The sequence below is a fragment of the Opisthocomus hoazin genome, chromosome 2 (genome assembly GCF_030867145.1).
Source record: "Opisthocomus hoazin isolate bOpiHoa1 chromosome 2, bOpiHoa1.hap1, whole genome shotgun sequence".
Classification (NCBI taxonomy): domain Eukaryota; kingdom Metazoa; phylum Chordata; class Aves; order Opisthocomiformes; family Opisthocomidae; genus Opisthocomus; species Opisthocomus hoazin.
The window spans coordinates 38,068,463-38,086,315 of NC_134415.1; the positions used below are offsets into that span (position 1 = coordinate 38,068,463).

Sequence of the window (17,853 nt, forward strand, 5' to 3'; positions counted from 1 at the left end):
GTCCTATGTCCCTTCTCCTCCCAGAGGGAAGAGCTTGTGGGATTTTTCTTCAGGCTCTGGCAATGCCGTGAGTCTAATGGGCCCCATTATTCATTTCAGCTCCGATTTCTGCAGGGAGGGATGAGTATGGGGTTAAGAAAGGTCTGTAAAGGTCAATCTACGCCCACTGATGTTACTTTTCAGCATTTCCCTGCTTGCCCTATCTGCCTCCAGCTACCAGTCTCACTATGTCTAAATCACTTATTCTGTAAAGCTTTTGTCCCACAGTGTGTTCCTGGCTCTGCAATTCTTCTAGGGCCTGATGAAGCAAGGCTGATTTTATTGCCCCAGCAGTGGCTGCTTAATCTAATCATCCTCGCCCTGATGAACTGGCACTAGCAATTTTACAGTATCACAGAAGCGTTTTTCTAGCAAAGTGACTTACAACCCCGGAGTGCTTTGCTTGGGGCAGGACGCACTGAACGCTTCATTTTGCACCAAGTTTGCACCACCAGGCTGTCTTCCTGTTCTGTCCTCTCTTTATTTGTCACTCCTGCTTCAGAAGTATCTCAAATCCCAGCCTAGAGCATAATGTTGGTGTGTTACATGCAGAACAACTGTGAGGCAGGTGTCTTGTCCTGCTTTGCTTCCTGCATGCAATGCAGAAGCGCGAGCAGAGCCAGATGAGCAGGGTGTATGCAAGGACCAGGCTCTATGGGGGCCTGGCTGCCCATTAGGAATGAGTCTGGAGTGAGTTAGCAGGGCCAGTCCTGGAGCCACATCTGGGTGTTTCTGCCTGTGGGCCAGCCTGGTTACAAACACAGTTAACCAGGGATTCTGGGTCAAAGGAATGCGCTGGAGTCAGCCCGCAGGCAGACCGAGAGGGCCAGGTGATGCTGTGATGTTGATATTCCTGGATGAGCTTCTTGGGGTTCATTTGGATGCTTTGTTGCAAAGCAGGGACTTTGTCTTGCCGCAGGTTTCTGCAGGGCAGACCATCAGGTAGGTTCTTCTAGGCTGGAGAATTGTAATTCTGTTGCAACACCAGGCACCTTTAAAATTCAGCAGAGAGTTTTGGTGGTAACTCAGTCCTTCCCAGACCTTTAAATCTAGATTGACTCTCAGAAACTATGCAGACTCTGTGGCATAGGGACCAAGAGGATTGAGGCATCACATCTTTACACCTGAGAACACGGCTTGTCTGTCAAGTAAAGATGCAGCGAAACAAGCAGTTCAGCTGGGCAGAAGTTTCCACTCTGCAAAGCATGGGTTATGGTTAAATCCACGTGAACAATAGTTCTGGCCCCAAACTTGTCATGATAATTGTGAGTCTGATTAAAGTTTTCCCCACAAGCTGGAGCAGCTCTTGGGCAGAGGCTAGGAGTGCTCTCCGCTCCATGCAGGAGAGTCGTGGGACTCGCTTTGGATGAAGTTTTTCCCAGTGAGGGCACTCTGAACAATTAAGGATGCAATTATACACCCCAGAGAACAGCCGTATTCACTTGCTTCAAAAGTGAAAGGCAGCACAATTTTCTGCTCTTCGAGTTGGCAAACAGATCCTTCAGCCTTATCACACTGCTGAAGGTAGTGACCTGAGCTCTTTCATTATGTGTCTTTCTATTTATTATCTCACGAAGGTTAGTTTTACTGTGCTGGATGTAATCAGCGTTTTACAGAACAGCTTTTTGGGATGGATGGGGGGAGAAGAAATGTCAGCTTGGCCTTTTGTTGGGGGAGATACATCTTTTAAAGAAAGAAATATTCCTCATGACTCAATATCCCCAGTTTGAAATGGGGCGGGGGGCTCAGCAGGGTAGGATGAGGCTGGATACATTTGGGGTTGTCAAATGGTCCTATTCTGTGGTATTGGGGACCCTCTGAACAGCAGTGCTGCACAGGACCCGGTGATACAAGGTGGTGTGAAGGCATCCGTTGCTGTGCGTGCTACTAGATAGCCACGCTCAGGGTGGAGGGTGCATGTTTGCAGCCAGGAGAGAAGGATAAGGCATGAGAGAAGCATGTGTTGGCATGTGCACAAAAGGCTTTGCTCATGGGGAGAAGCAGAGTTAGGATCCAGCTGTTCCATAGGGGTGCACTGAGCTCACAAGCCCCGCGGTCAAGGCTGATTCGCAGCATTCGTGTGTCCAGATGCAGTTAGGTAGTTGATAATAGCTTTCTGACACTGAGCTTTTCCCGATTGCGCCGGTGAAATGAATTTCTCGCTTAAAAAGGCACGGAGCCTGGTTTTTGACTGCTTTTACTCTGCGAAGTAATTGCCATAAGTTGTGCAGATGGCAAGGTGGTTTTATACTGGTGCCTTCCACAACAGGCAGGGTTATTTACATTACAGCCAGGTGCTGTTTTTCAGGTCAGTTATTTATTAGCTGGAAAGTGCAGTTTTGTCGTCAAACGAAAAAAGTGAATTTGGACTGAACTCAACAAAGAGTTGAGGCTATCAAAATTAGTTGGGAACGGGGATTGCTAGAAAAGCCTGTATGTGTAATTTTTTTATTGGAGGCAGCTTGAGGCAAATTATACTAAAAGCCAGTTTGTTCATTTAAAAATAAATAAATGAAACATTACATTTAATTTTGGCTCAAGCAAGATGCTTCCATCTGCTCAAAAGGAAATATTTTGTTGCAGGGATAACATTTTATCCTTCGGGTCAACAGAACGTAATTCCTCCTTTCTTCCCCCCATTCTTTGGTTCAGCTACTGAATCAAGCAATCAGTTATTCAGACAGACCTAATATGCATATGGTAATTGTTTCCACATTTAAATATACCTCTGGACAGGCAATCAAGAGACCTGGATTTTATTTTCAGCTCTGCTCCTGTGTCTGATGTGACCTTGGGCATTTCACTGCACTCTGAGTCCTTTCTTTTTAAGGCAGGACAGGCCCATGTCTCACAGTGGATTTGCTGCACATTGGTAATACTAACATAGCATGGAGGCCTTTTTACTTCCAGTCTTAGCAATCAAACATTTAGCTATCACTAATGCATGCATTCCTAGTTCTCCCAGTGTGAGTTAGTTGCGTTGCCTCGTGAAACTCCCCATAGTTTACTTAATAGGTCAAAATGAATTTTAGCTGCCAAAATAGCAGTGCTCCCTTATAACAAAACCTATTTTAATGAGCCCAGCTAAATCAAAGAAGAAAAATACAAGTGGGAAAGATTTTTTCCTTCCTTTCCTTAAATATTTCATTTTGCATTCAGCTCTCCAGATCCATACATTGCCTGTGATTTCTCTCAAGCAAAAGGTGCATATGTGTTGTTGCGATTTCTAGATGTTTGAAATACCTTAAACCACATTGAAGCCTATTGCACTATGCATTGAAAACTTCCTCATACCTGCAAGCTTGCACCAGGAAACCTGCAGCCTCCAAACCTCCCACAACATGGTTTTTGTCAGGCTGCAGCTGTCACCATTTGGCTTGCCTGCTCTTCAAGAAAGCTTTCCTCCCCCTGCTTTCTGCATACTGGCAGTTGGGGAACCAGCGTCAAACGCAGCGGCACTTTGTTGTATCTGGTAGTTGTGAGGCTGCATCGGATCCTGCTGGCGGCACAGCCCTTCAGGGGGTGATTATTGCCCCTCCTTGCCATGCTGGCATTAGGTTTGAAGTCACTGAGGGGTTGGCAGGAGCGTGCGGGAGCAGTGAATTCCTTGTTGGGAGCGTGGGAGACAGGTGGGACTCTGCTAGGAGCAGAGAGATTTGGATCATAGGGTAACTCAAGTTGAAGGAACCTCAGGAGGTCTCTAGTCCAATCTCGTGCTCAAAGTGAGATCAGCTATGGGGTCATGCTAGGTTGCTCAGAGCTTCATCCAGTTGAGCTTTAAAAACCACAAAGGGCGGAGACTGCACAGCATCCCTGGGCAACCTCTTCCAATGCTTGGCTGTCTTCATAGGGAAAAGATTTCCCTTTACACCCGGGATCCCAATACAGATGCTTTGCGAGATCGACAGGGAATGGCACCGGGGTACAGCCATGAGCCTTGGTTGCGGATGGGGATTCAGCCTTTGGCCTCACCATGGCTTGCCTTCGTCTCCAAGCTTTCCTGCCAATAAACCAGACCTTTAGGCTGGTGATGTCTGGCCTCCCAGGAGAGACCTGGAGATTGTGGTTCTGCCTGGATGAATGTCTTTCTGATCTGACATGAGGAAAGGGCTGGGGCTTTTCAACTGTAGCCTGCTATTTTAAAGGTAACTGAATTGCTTGTTCACGTAGGAGTTTTGGTACCTGGCAGGGGTCTCCCAAAGGTGAAACGCTCTGAGGCTGTGCTAGAGCTGTGCAAAGGGTAGAGCCCCATGGCAGCACGAGGACAACAGGGTTGCAGAAGAGCAAAGGAGTTTCGGGGTGGCGGGCAGTAGCAAATCTGGCTTCTGCTCTTTGTCTTCTAGAGCTTGGGGCACAGCGTTTATCTGTTCTCTCCTTGCCCTCTCCACAGCTTGCATTTCTCTGTCTCACACCCTTTGCTTAATTAGTTTGTCAGCCACTGTCATCATAGCAGGAGTCTGCAGACCCAGCAGAGCATAGCTCTCATTGCAGCTACCGTAGCTGGGCTCTGCTGTAACACAAGTGATACAGCTTAATAAACCACAGCATTGCAGACTAAATATCTTGGCACTGGTTGCAGCATCTTATTAAAATAAGAAAGAGAGAGAAAAAAAGAAATGCAAGAAATTGGAAAGAATGAAAGTTAGAATAATTAATGGCTCCACTTTTAATACCAGAAACCTGGGTAAAAATGTCCAATCCTCAATGTGAAAAACAGATCGAAGTTTGATCTACTACTTGTCAATAGCTTGAACCTGGTTTTCTGTTCTGGTTCCAGCCTCGAGTTTGAAAGTGCAGAATTTTTTGTGGATAGCCTGAGTACCAGTGAGTGATTTGTGGGGAGAAATTAAAACTGTGCGAAGGCAAATGAAACCCGAATCAAACCAGTTAAATTAACTCTGCATGTTGGAGCAGACTGAGCAGCTCTCTTATTTAAAGGTCTCTGATGAGTTTCATTTTCCTGTCAGCATCATTTTGAAACCTCACTGCAGTCCTGGGTACTGAGAGTGGCTCTTTTTCGCTTTGAGTGTTGGCTCCCTGCAGGGAAGGCATCCTTCGGTTGCCTCAGGTGCTCTATCAGAGGTTATCTGCTCAGTCGTGCTGCCATCCAGGATCCTCTGGGCTGCAGTTTGCCCTGGAAACTGGGGCAGTATTAATTTAAAGGCCTGCCTGTGAGTTGCAGACATGAGCCTGGCCTGGGCCAGGTCAGTGAAAGCCGTTGATGAAAGGATGGTGGCTAAATCCACCTCTGCCTCCAAGGAGACCCTGTAGGCAGGATACAGGCTGTGAGCCACTGCATGAGCACATATGCTGCGTTTTGCCCCTAAGCATCACTCATGGCCGCATGCCCCGTTCATTGCTCTTCCATCTGAACCTGAGGGACTCATTTCACCTGCTTCACTCATCTGAAGGTTAGTATTATGCTGAGAGGGTCTCCCCTGTATTTTAAAGGGTTATTGTTACTCTGAAGGCAGACTGAGCCCATCAGTCCTGTGCACCCTGCATAACTGCAATTTATTTCTCCAGGGAAACATTTTTGGGTGTCTGCAGTAGGTGAAATGAAGTCCAGTCTTTGAGTTTAATTCTCCCCCCAATACTGAGGTAGCAGCAGGTTACAAAGGCCTTGGAAATCTGATTTAACTCCCTTCAGCTGGTGGTTGGGAAGAGAAAAGCCGAGGGAAGGTTCTCTTTTATCCATGAGGACTTTAAATTTCATTTGTGTCTGACAACGCTCTTAATCTTGCCTTTTTATTGATGAAGAATCTCTGGGTACCTCAACTGTTTCTCAGTTTCCCTAGACAGCAATTGACCTTGTTTCAGCTATGCATCAAAATGCACTGGCAATCAAGGTGCTGTTGATTTAAACCTAATGACCAGCCACTCAGGAATTTCACCTGGAAAATAAAAATCAATGCCACATCATTATTATTATTTTTTTTTCTTTTTTATTTTTATGGTATCATAATGAAAAGGCCTAAGAGTTTTGCCAGCTCCTTACCATTAAACAATACACTTGCAGAGCTGAGAACATTGGGTCAGGCTCTGGTAAGGTAGCCAGCCAGCTACAGATTGAAATGACTCTAGGGTTAAACAATTTTCCTTGATTGTATGCTGCCATCCGCATGTCTCTCTGCTGACCTTCCCTGAGGCATGCAAGCTGTACTGCTCTGTGGGACTCTGGAGAGGATGTCTTGAGCAATGCATTAGCCTTATTACTGGAGGAGCTCTGTGTGGGAAGGATGCTCCCTGTCTTGTCCTTGCCTCTTTTCGGATGTTTTCTTCCCCTCCTCCCCCATCCCAAGGGGAAAGTTTCACGCGGAATCTGCAAGATTGATTTACAAGACTGGTTTAAATACATGGCAGGTAGACACTGGCCAGATGATGGATCATTAGACCTATGGTAGGACTGAGCTTCCTTCCGTCTAGTGAATGAGGCATACTAGGATCCAGCCTGTTGCCTATAGGCTGAATGGTCCAACATCAACTGTGTCCATGCCGCTAAACTCTCCTACCTGCCAAAATGAGGTGTTTTTTCTCCTTTGGGCTTCTCAGGAGCATGTATGGCACTTATTGACTGCAGCGTAGGTATTGTCTGGGAGAGGGCACAGGCTGAAGCCAGGCTATGGAGTGTGCTAACACTTTGCTGGTATGGATGATTAGGGAGGATGGCCTGAGCCTGTAACATGGTTGCTCTCAGTTCCTTGGGGTGTTAGATATCAGCCATACTGTACCAAAGCCATCATGAGTAGTCCTGGTTTAGATGTTTTGCAGAACCTTGTGTGTCAGCACTCCAGAGACTTTGGAGCCACATCATGTTTTTCAGATGTTATTGACTCTTTTAATCAGCCTTTTGCAAAAGGGGCTTGGCTCCTGCATCACGTAGGCTGATGAACATTTAGGAGAAAGAGATGGCGCAGGGCAGTCCTGACTCCTGACAACACTGACATCCCAGTGACATTCTGAAGTGCTCCTGGGTCTCAAGTCACTTGGGTGTACTAAAGCGTTTTCCTCTGTGGCCTCTGCTTACTTTTCTCCTCTTGTTCCTGAGGAGTGTGAGAAGAATGAAGGATGTTTTTCATTTCCCATCATTTTGGAGAGTCCCCATGAAAATCAGCTTTAAATAGATGGGAGTGACCCTTCCTCGTAATCCATCCCTTTCAAGATGACCACCTAAAACTGCGTGAGGAACACGTACTGGTCTGCATACCAGCTACCTCTGGTGTCACTATGGCTGTAAAGCCTCACTTGCAGCCATTACAAGCGAGCATTTTCCATGAAGACAGTAGAGCACCAGAGGAATGCCTGAGGTGAGACCTGTGTTTCCAGAGCTGAGTGTCACCTGGATGATAGGTGAATGCAGAGGCGACCTGAAGGGAATGTGACAGCGCAGCTCAAAGGTGTGAGATAAAGCTGCCTTTAAATGGCATCTTCCCGAGTGCTGCTCAAGCCAGACAATACCCGTTTGTTGGAATGATGTGACCGCATGGAGGTGCAAGGCCTAACCCAAGCGTTGCTGCAGCCATTGATGCAGTGACCAACTATCGACCTCTTCACCCATTTTTCTGGGAGGGGATCTGTTTGATTTGCGCATCTTCTCCCAATTTCTACTGTATCCGTGGTGTATTTCTGCTGACCAACTCAGTTTGCTTGGGTAAATAGCAGGGCTAAAAATGCTTCTGGGACAGTTTACAGTTTTGGGTGAAGTCCCTCAGACTCCAGTGCAATTGATGGTGGTTGTTACATGTCAGGCAGCCCTGCAGTTTCTCCAAGCCAGCTCAGGGGAAACTGAGCAAAGTCTCCTGACAACTTACTCTTTAACTGCCTAGTTTTTCTCAGCTTCTGCCTGTGGGGATGTACTTTCATTTTGTTTCTTTGGGAGGGGTGGGAGGAAGAAGCTGTTGGAGACACAGCAGAATGATCTCCTGAGCAAGTGGTCCTACTCAACTCTGATAAAGCACAGGATGTTCCCCAGCTGAGGTTATGGCTGGCTCCCACCCAGCCTCTGAAGCCTCTGAAACAGCAGAATTGGGACAGCTTAGCAGCCTGCAGGAGGTCTTGCAGGTTGCCAGCACTCAGTGGGAAGCGGCGGATGGAGGACTCACGCTGCAAGCACCAGTCCTAAGGCAAATGTGAGACGCACTGGCCTCCCCACCCACTCCCACCTGCAGAACTTTGCTTGCTTCCTGCAAAAGCATCTCCACCTTACACCAGTGTGTCTGTGCTGACACAGGCTGATGTTGCCCCACCGGGCGCAGGAAGAGGGCATGGTCCCCTGTTCACTTAGCACAGGTGAGCTGCATGTGGAAATGAGTTTTCCTTGGAAAGACAGGGCACCTGCTCTCAGTCTTGTCTGCTGCAAAGGGATTGAGGGCTTTGGGACTAATCCTTTGGTGAAACTGAGCCCAAGCTTCTGAGTTAATCTGCAAATTGGTTTAATTTTGCCAGCAGGTTCCCGAGGTTTGGGGCCGAGAGCTGTGTTGTGTAAATGCCACGGGATCCTACCGTGATGTATTTTCACTTGTGTAGGTTTCCTGTCCGTTCACTTGGGACAAGCACTGAACTATATGAGAACATAATAGAATGGGGTTTCTACATGTTAAACCAAATGCTGTGAATGCAAACATTGCAGCATGGTTGATTAAGCTCTCTTGTATGTTAAGTGAGTTTCTTCCTTCATTTGTGGTGTAAGAACAGAAGCCGCGCTCTTAGCAATGGTTTAAATATCTCTTGCAAGCCAAAAGGGAGACTGCAGGTGTTTGAAGTCTGGAGTTATTTAGAGGAAATAAAATTAGGCTTTTGCTAGCCATTGCTCTGTTAGAGGATCTCTGATATAAAAAAGAAATAGAAAGCATCAAGTAAAAATAATATGTATGTATGTATGTGAGTTTGTGTGTGTAATTCTTGTTTTCCTCCAGGCAGCACACTGGGGACAGGTAATCCTACCTTAAGAATTTGGCCTTAGAGGATCTAATATGAAGCTCTTTAAGCCAGGAGCATTTCTGTGATTTCTATGGTCGAGCCCAGAAACAAAACCCTGAGCTCATTGTTGCTGTGGCAGATACATCCATAATTCAAAAAGCATTTTCCTTTGTCTGCACCTGAGCAGAACTGGTGTCCTGGTGAGAAAGTGTTTGGGCTGGAAAAGATAATTTTAGCTTTCTGAACTATCCCTTTGATTTCTTACACCTTAGTGCAACCCACATGAAACAGAGCCAGGCTGGTGGTCTGGTGAGGCAGAGGACAGCTGTTGTTCCTGTGCAAAAGGAGACAACCAGCTCCTGGGGCTCAAGCGACGGTGCCTCCATGTCTTCCAGGTGAATCTGGATGGGGATGGTCACGCTGGCAAGCCCCATCACAGCCCCTTAATCTGTCGCACCGGGGCACTCTCAGAGATATCGGAACTAGGGCACCCAGAGCAACATAGGGGTTTTGAGACCCTATCCAGAGGAGTTTTAATTCCTTTGGGTCAGATCTGATCTCACCTTCAGGTGGTGTTTTTTCAGTTGATTTGAGGAGTACTGCCTACTTCTTTTTCCTTTAGCCGGGCTTTCAAAGGGTAGTAAAGCACTTGCTGAGGGTGAAGGGTGGCTGCAGAGACTGACAGCTGAACACACCAGCTGCCTGCCCTTTGTAATTGCGATTTCTGAGAACTGAAAATGGTTCTTTTATCTTTTATCTTAGTGTTTTTTTCCCACTTCTCTTAGCAGAGCCTTTAGAGGAAAGAGACATTGTCCCCAGAATGGCAGTGGCGTACCTATGGGAGAATGGAGGAGGCATTATAGCCCTCCTCTGATGGGGGCCCACAATTACCGAGACAGCTCAAGAAGTCCTCTGTCACCACACAATGTCATCCGCTCCTGTTCACCCCATGGATTTGGGGTGGGTTTTTTTTGCCTCTCCAGGTGGGGATATATTGGGAGAGCTAGGGAAGTGTGTGCACATATGTGGGGCTGTATTTCCTCATGAGGTAATACCAAAGACAAGCTGATTTGGGTGCCTTGATATGTGTACTCACCTTGGTATCTATTTCTTTTCTTTGTCAGGAAAATGGGAGCCACTGCCCCAGTGTGACCTGCCTCCGAGGTACAACAAAGTAAAGACCACTGTCCCACTCCCTCAGACACCTCCCAGTATGGATGGCTTGGTTGAGCAGAACAGCGTGCTGATGCACAGTAAGATCGCCGAAGCTGGGAAAAGGAATGGTTTAATAAATACGAGGAACTTAGTGGCAGAGAGCCGGGATGGTCTGGTCTCTGTGTACCCAACCCCCCAGTACCAGAGCCACCGAGCGGGCAGCCTTTCATCTCCGAGCTGCCTGGAGAAGAGCAGGAATGACCCTGTGCAGCAGCTCCTGGACCCCAACATGCTGCAGCAGACAGTGGAGTCTCACTACCGGCCCAACATTATCCTCTACTCGGAGAACGTGCTGCGCTCGTGGGGTGAGAGCATCGGCTCAGAGTGCTGTGAAACCACCTTCATCGAGGACCGCTCTCCCACCAAAGACAGCCTGGAGTACCCAGACAGCAAGTTCATCGACCTCTCAGCGGATGACATCAAGATTCACACCCTCTCCTATGATGTGGAAGAAGAGGAGGATTTCCAGGAGCTAGAGGTCAGATGTCATGTGGGACATGTGGGGAAGACTGGGGGGAGGAGGGCGTATTTGGGTTAAGTGTACAGCCTGCAAGACCTGGTCTGCATGGGATCAGCTGTATTGCTCTCGCTTCCGGGCAGAACAGTGAGCGATCGGTCATCTTTATTTGTTGTGTAAAGCTCCAGCTCTGTGGAGACTAATGGGAAAATTCCCACTGGCCCTAACAGGCATCAGCATTTCCCTTCTGCTTCTGAATGGACTGGTCAGAAACTGAAGGTGACCCGTGTGCTTAAATGCTGTGTAAGGTCAGGGCCAGGAGCATCTGTCCATGTACCTGGAGCTTGTCTTGCTCAGCAGGCCAACATCATCTCTTATTTTCTCCTAACTTGATCTGGCCATAAAGCGGATTTTGCACACTGGCTCAAGCACGAAACATTCCTGTCTCTGAATGAACACAAACCCAAAAGTCTTTGGGTTTTAAGCTGCAATGAATCCTGTGTCACTGAAATAAAAGCTTTTTTTTCCTGATGGAGTGAAACACTGCATTAGATCCCAAATGCAGTGTTTTCTTTTAGGTTCCCGTGCTTCATTGATTGCTCACAGTAAAGTAAGATACATTTTGTTCTCCAAATGGGGCAGACTATGGAAATCAACTTCTCTTTTATTCTCTTTTCTCTCTGTATTGATAAGGTAGGGAGAGAGAGGTGTTTTCCCCAGCGTGTGCCAGTAATGCAGTATTCAATGCCTCCGCAGGGAGACAAAAAGTTTCTCCCTGAGGTATAGGAGGGTGTTAGCCCAAGTCATACCCTTCTACAGCAGTTCAAAATTGGCTGTGGGAAGTCCCATTTTCTTAATCAAAACAAAATCCCTAGTTGCTGCCTTTTTGCAATAGTTTCTCTCATGCAGTGGTGATGCAAGTGACCGCAACAGGCATGTAATTGCCTAATGGTGCTGTTGACACATCTGTCCTGACATTTAGGCAGCAAAAAAAAGTGTCTCCCTTTTGTCAATCCAAATCCAGCAAGACCTTCTCTAGCCAACTATTGGAGAACGGGCTAAAAAAGGCCAGGAGGATATGCAGGACAAAGAAAAAAATGTTTTATATGAAAAATATTTTCCCCGTTCTTGGTGGGATCTTTCAGGTGCCTTTGCAATGGACTGCCTTCTGTCAGGGTGTCTCTTCAAAGTGGTACCACAGGAGCTTGATCAACTTTTCATACAGAACACCTGTTTTTAGAAAACCACCTGTAAAACTGAAGATCTGGGAAAGGTATTTCATCCCTCTCCCTCAAGATCTCAAGGGGAGAAAGGAGAGAGTCTCTTTAGCTGTGTCTTTGCAAATTATGTACCATGCTGTGACAGTGTGTGCATCATTTTCCCTGGCTCCTCCTTCTTTCTGACCTGTTTCTCTGGACTGTAGCCTCTTGAGGTCATACACATCCCTTCTTAAGCAGGTGTACTGCGTCTGGCACCACAGGACTCCCAGCCTCACTTAACTCTGCAGGGCGCTACCGTGCTAATAAACAGAGAAGTGTATGGACAGTCATCCTGACCTACATGTACAAAGGGCTCGGAGGAAAATGGCATTCACAAAGTACACACCCATGTGTAATCCTCTGTTCTGTATCGTGGCTTCTTCTGCACCAAGAGAGTGGAGAAAGCGAGTAGAAAATAAGGCGAGTTCTGGGGAAGGACCTGCCTGACTGGAAACACATGCATTGGTAGAATTGCTAGAAGCCTCTGCTTCTAGCCCAGTATCAGTCTCCATTGCTGGGCTGCTTGGCCAACCCAGTGCAGCGCTGCAATTTTCACACTCCTCCATAAACCGGAGCCAAATGACCAACCGGCTGAGCCACTGCACTCAGCACAAGGGGTCTCAGCATGGGGGGCAACTTCATCCCAGGAAGATCCAGATTCTGCAGATGCGGCTGGTTGTGTAGAAAGATGGGGAGGAGAGGAGAGATGCATCTGACAGCACAAGACCAGCAAGAAAGGTGACTTCTGTGTTGTGCTTTTCTGGTTCACGTGTGGCCAGATGGTGTATCCAAGTAGCCAGATGCATGGGGATCTCCTGGGCTTGGCTAGTACAGAGGTGCATTAGAGACATAGCTTCACATGTTGAGACTACAGGAATGGAAGGAAAGTATTTGAGGACAGCAGTCACTGAGTAGGGGAATGAACCATGCCAGACTGTTGACTATATAAAAATTTGTCTGTCTATGCAAATGAGAAAAACAGCACGTAAATCATGCAGCGTGAGTCCAGCCCACTAGAATGCTTTTATTCCCACCACTTACTGATAAGAAACAAATGCCTTTTCAAATTACTAACAGACCCAAAGTGGGGTGGAAAGGGTTAGTACCAGGACTGGGAGCAGAAGTTAAAAGGAGAACAGTGAGGGTGATACGGCAGAGGTGCAAGGTTTTGCTTCCACACTGGGAGAGAGCCTTGAAGGATTTGATTCTGCCATCGAGGACGTACGGCACGTAGCTGAGTGTCTTGCCGCATTGACTGTCATGGCAGAGCTCATCAAGGGGTGGGACCTGCATAGTATAAGGGTTCAGTTCTTGTAAGAGTTTTTTGTCATCACAGATCTACTTTGGCACTTCTTTCTGGGAGAATACTCTAAAAATATCCCCATTTTTCAAATGTTAGCAAAGAGGGGAGCTTGGTGCAAAACAGCTGATGTCTCTTGAAAGCTGGAGGTTACCGCCTGTTGTCCACATGTCAGGGCAAGGCAAGTGGATTCCCAAGTCAAGCATCTCAGCAAAATGCCTTCTGGGAGACAGAACAACCCTGGGTTTGTGAGTCATTCATCTTCTCCCACGTCTCTCTCACACTGCCTGTGTTACTGCAAAGTGCCTGCCTAGTGGTTTTCAAGACTAGGTATTTAGTTTCCTAGAAATGCAGAAAACTCTAACTCACCCCTTTGTAGTGACCACCTCCATGCAATACTTACAGGAGTCCATGGACAGATGTAGAAAATAGCTTTTATGGACCCTGCTGGTCAGTGTGTTTCTGCCAAGGTTTCATTTTTGAGGACAGTTGGGCTGTTGATAGCCAGAAAGTTTGTTGTTTTCCTGCAGAAAACTTTGCTGCAGAGAAAGTTTCTGAAAAACACCAGCTATTTTGACTGACAGTGATTTGGTTTTGGTTTGAAGAGCCCACCCAGCCAGGCTGCAGGAGTTGCTGTGCTGTTACCTATCATCCCCTTCAGGATGGGTCTATCCAGCTCACCAGTGTCTCTGACAAGTTGCCTAGAATTAGGCACCTTCTCCCCTCCCCAAGTCTGGGGACTCTGAAGAACCTGGGACATGTAGTAGAGAAGCTGGAGACATCCTAAGCAGCGATCCTGCACATCGGTGCAACACAGTAGCCATGTTTAACTTTTTTTTCTTTTTTTTTTTTTCTTTTTTCACTAGCATGGTTTCTCAGGTGCTACTGTAGTGTCATTCAGACTGCCTATGAAAATCGTAATTGTCTGGAGGGAAAAACATTTCTGAAACGGCTCTCGTTAGCATATACAGCCCCACTTTGCTCCAGCAATTACTGGGCATGAAAGCAGAAGGCTGTACATTCTGTCAAAGTTTTAAACTTCTCTTTTCAATGCCCATCCCTGAAATCAAATGATTCCCTATTTAGGTACCTCTGGAACGCTTATAAATATCTTATGAGTTCTTTACGCCGTTAACTAATGGACGGACAGCTTGTCAAATGTGGCAGCAGTGAAATATTACATGAGTTGCTAGCTGAAATACCCTCCTGTTGGAGTTCATGTGTAAATACAGTGCCATCTTCTATCCAGAAACATCATTTGTCATATTACACTTCTGCTAGTTTTCCTCCTAACCCCTAGATAGATGGCTTATTTAAGGAAACCCAAGCTATTGATGGCAGCAAATTGAATTATTCATATGTGTCGCATAAAAGAATACGTCTGAGCTCTCTCTTAAAACCCTTTTTTCTTTTTCCCAGCAATGTCTGAAACAGTCTCTGAAAATGAAATAAATAGAATGTTCTGAGGAGTGAAAGAAGAAAGGAAATGTAGTGCTTTCAAGCTAAAGCTTCCTTTTTTTTTCCCTGCAAATTGCTGGATGCTGCTATGAAACTCATCCCTTCAACGTGAGCGTAGAAATATAGAGACAAAAGGTTGATCCTAACTGATGTCCTGTTCCATCTAACCCTGCTCAACATTTCCAAGCACCTCCTGGACGTGTCTCTTTTGCAGTGTACAGAGAAGGACCTGGAGGGGGTTTATGCACGTCAAGCCTCACGATGTGCATGCTTTCTCTTAATGTGGTCAGCTTGCACAGGCTTGGACAGGTTTGGATGGTCCTGCACTGTGCTGAGCAGAGCTGAGCTGCTGTGTACTGAGCCTCTCCTGGGAGCAGGTATCGAGAAAGCATGTTTGGACACCCCTTTGGGGAGCTGAGCATGGTGGGGTTCACCCTCCAGAGAGCTCTGCAGCGTGGGTGAAGAGGCAGTCTGGTGCAGACATGGGAGGCTGTAGCATGGGTGACATCCGAGGCAGATCTTGCATGCCCTAAGTACTTGTTTGTATGGCCATTTCCCTGCAGGGTCTTGCACCTTGTTTTTATGAATGAGTTGACTGGTCATCGTAGTGCTTTTGTGTGGTGGGAAAATGGTATTTTCTCCATTCTTCACTTGGGGAACTGAAGAAAATGGTACAATAAATGTCTTGCCCAAGCTCACCGAGAGATGTGTTGCGGATCTGGGAGTGTCATTTTGGTTTCTTTTGTCCTGTGGCACATGCTCAGAAGAACACAGGAACATGGGATAAGGTCACAGGGAAAGATGGAAGCATTTGGGCTCTTGTTTCTGGAAACACTTGGACCCCTCGAAGTTTGTGAACTATGTTAATTTCTTTTGGATACTCAGGTGGCATGGTAGTGGAGAACAACTCTGGAAGGACTGCACAAAACTGACTGGCAGAGTGGTGGCAGATGCGTTTCAATGTAAATAAATGGAAGCTAGTACATTTATGGAAAAATAGTCTAATCCATGTGAACTCAAGGCTGAGCTTGTAGGTGTGAGCTACAACCGTGGAGAAATCATTGTAAGTGCTGTGAAGTCACACGGAACAGTGTACAGGGCAAGCTAATAAGTCAACAAAATGTTGGGCATTTTAAAGAACAGTTTTGAGAACAAGGCAGACCGCCGGCAGCATTTTGATGCTGTGTTGAAGCTTGGTGCAGCCTGCTTTCTTAAGTGGGGTGGGTGACTGGTCCCCACTTCTTAAGGACATAGTAGGGATAGAAAGGGGAAAGAGAATCATCAGGAGGAAGTAGCAACCTCCTTACAAGTTGCAGTGAAAAAGGTTGGGACTCTGCATTTTGTAGAGAAGGCAGCCAAGGGGTGTATGAGCTGGCTGCACAAGACCATGAAGGTGAAGGATGAGGTGAATGCAGACCTGCTGTTTGCCAAACCTATAGTATTAGAAGCAGGGGACACTTGAGGGAGCTAGTAAGAGATTTGCTTAACACAGGTAACAGAAAATCGTTCTTCACATATGGGGTAGTGAATGCTTGGTGACTTGCTGCCGCAAGAGGTTGTGGCGGATTGGCAAGTTCAAAAGGGATTAGGCAGATTCATGGATGAGGAATCCATAAACAGATATTAAAAGGAATTGGCAAAGCTTTTCTTTCTAATATCTCATACACAACAGTTGTGTATGCTGGGGGAGCGCAAAGGATGGACTGCAAAGTGTATGGGTTCGTGTCAGGTCCTGCTGCTGCTGTCAGAGGCAGAGCATGGAGCTCGATGGACCACTGGTCTGACCCTATAGGACACACTTTATGTCCCTGGATTCCTTCACAGGGACATTATTAACAGGTTACAAGAGTGATTACACTTCATTTACATTTGATTTATTTTTCTTCCTTAAAGTAGAAGCCACTAGAGTCTGGAGATACTGAGCCCTGCCAAGGGATATTAACCTTTATTAGCCAGCCCTAGGTGAAGGGAGTGTGGCTGGGAAGTCACCTTCAGCAGTCTCCAAGTGCCCTCCTATGAATCTTGCTAATAGCAGCCAGGGCCCAGAGCGATTCCCTTTCTCATTATCATTTCCCTGAGTTTTCAGACTGACGCTATGCAGTGAGGTCCCTAGGCTCCAGCCGCTAAGTGGCAAGAGCTCTGGATGAGCTGCACACTGTCATTTGCAGAAGATGGGGACGGGGCACACTTCTTCGAGGACTGGACCACGAAGGAGGTTGTGTCAGCTATAAAGCAAAAAGAGGACAATTGTGAAGGGGCAGCCCCCTGGCTTGAGCTGTGTGGTGCTACTCTTCCTGCTGAAGTGGCTCAGTGAAGAGGGGCATCTCCCTAATCTTCCTCAATAGGCAGTGTTGAGACCATCTGCTCTGCAGGGACCACCTCCTCTGCTTCTCCTGGCAGGAAGCTCTGTGTCTGCAGACTGTGGAGGTCTTCGTTTCCCTGAGTGGGGACCCTAAGGTGATGCCCCGTGCCACAAAGGATAAAATCGATGAAGTGCATTGCATTGCATTGCATTCACCGCAGCTTCACTCTTCTCAGCAGCTGACAGTGTAGGCTGCAGAGTGCCACTTCTCTGCGGTGGCTGTTGGCCCACCTGCAATGGCATGAGTGTGCTGCGATACACGTGTGTCTGCCCCATGAATACAAAGGGTTGCTGGGCGCTCCTGTCACTCACGCAGAGATTAGGGATATTGACTTTATGGCTGTGATTACTGCTTTCCCAGAGAAAGAGTGTGATTTAGGAGACTGGCAGCTGGCCTGTTTTAGTATCAATCTGTTTATTGCTGTCTGTAGTAATCCCCTTCCAGTTGCAGGGTGTTGAATGCAAGTTACTGATGAACTGTAGGCAAACTGGCTGTGGAAGTCTAGAAAACATCACAAGGGAGATGATTAAAATCCAGGGAGACAGAAGGAAGAATGGGCTTGGACAGCTGCATCCAGGGTTATTTTGCCCCTGATGTGTTTTGGTTTTGCAAGGTTCTATATGAAAAGCTTTCCAAGCAAGGAGAAACATCTGTGAGCCCATTCTGCAGGGCTGGCTGCTCAACTGACAAGGCAATTTAGACTGGAAGTTGGGGAAACAAGAGCAGCTGGACCAGGTCAGAGTCAGTGGATTATGGATTATTTAAATGCCTTAAAAATTGAAGGGGAGCAACTGCGAAACTCAACATGGTAAAAATAAATAAATAAATAGACACAACAAAATA

General features: G+C 46.8%; 1 protein-coding gene across 5 annotated transcripts in view; it reads left to right on the plus strand.

Moving 5' to 3' along the window:
- SYNDIG1 (synapse differentiation inducing 1) overlaps positions 1 to 17,853 on the plus strand; it is a 78,959-nt gene that overhangs the window by 3,812 nt on the left and 57,294 nt on the right. For 3 of the 5 annotated variants that reach the window (XR_012763096.1, XM_075413247.1, XM_075413245.1), the window contains exon 2: positions 10,083 to 10,651. Coding sequence is in view for 4 of the 5 variants with exons in the window: in XM_075413247.1 (XP_075269362.1) it covers positions 10,172 to 10,651 (480 nt within the window). In the remaining variant the exon portion in view is untranslated. Of the gene's footprint in view, positions 1 to 9,230; positions 9,354 to 9,848; positions 9,919 to 10,082; positions 10,652 to 17,853 lie in introns of those variants that run through there. The other 2 variants (XM_075413246.1, XM_075413248.1) reach the window with 2 other exon arrangements.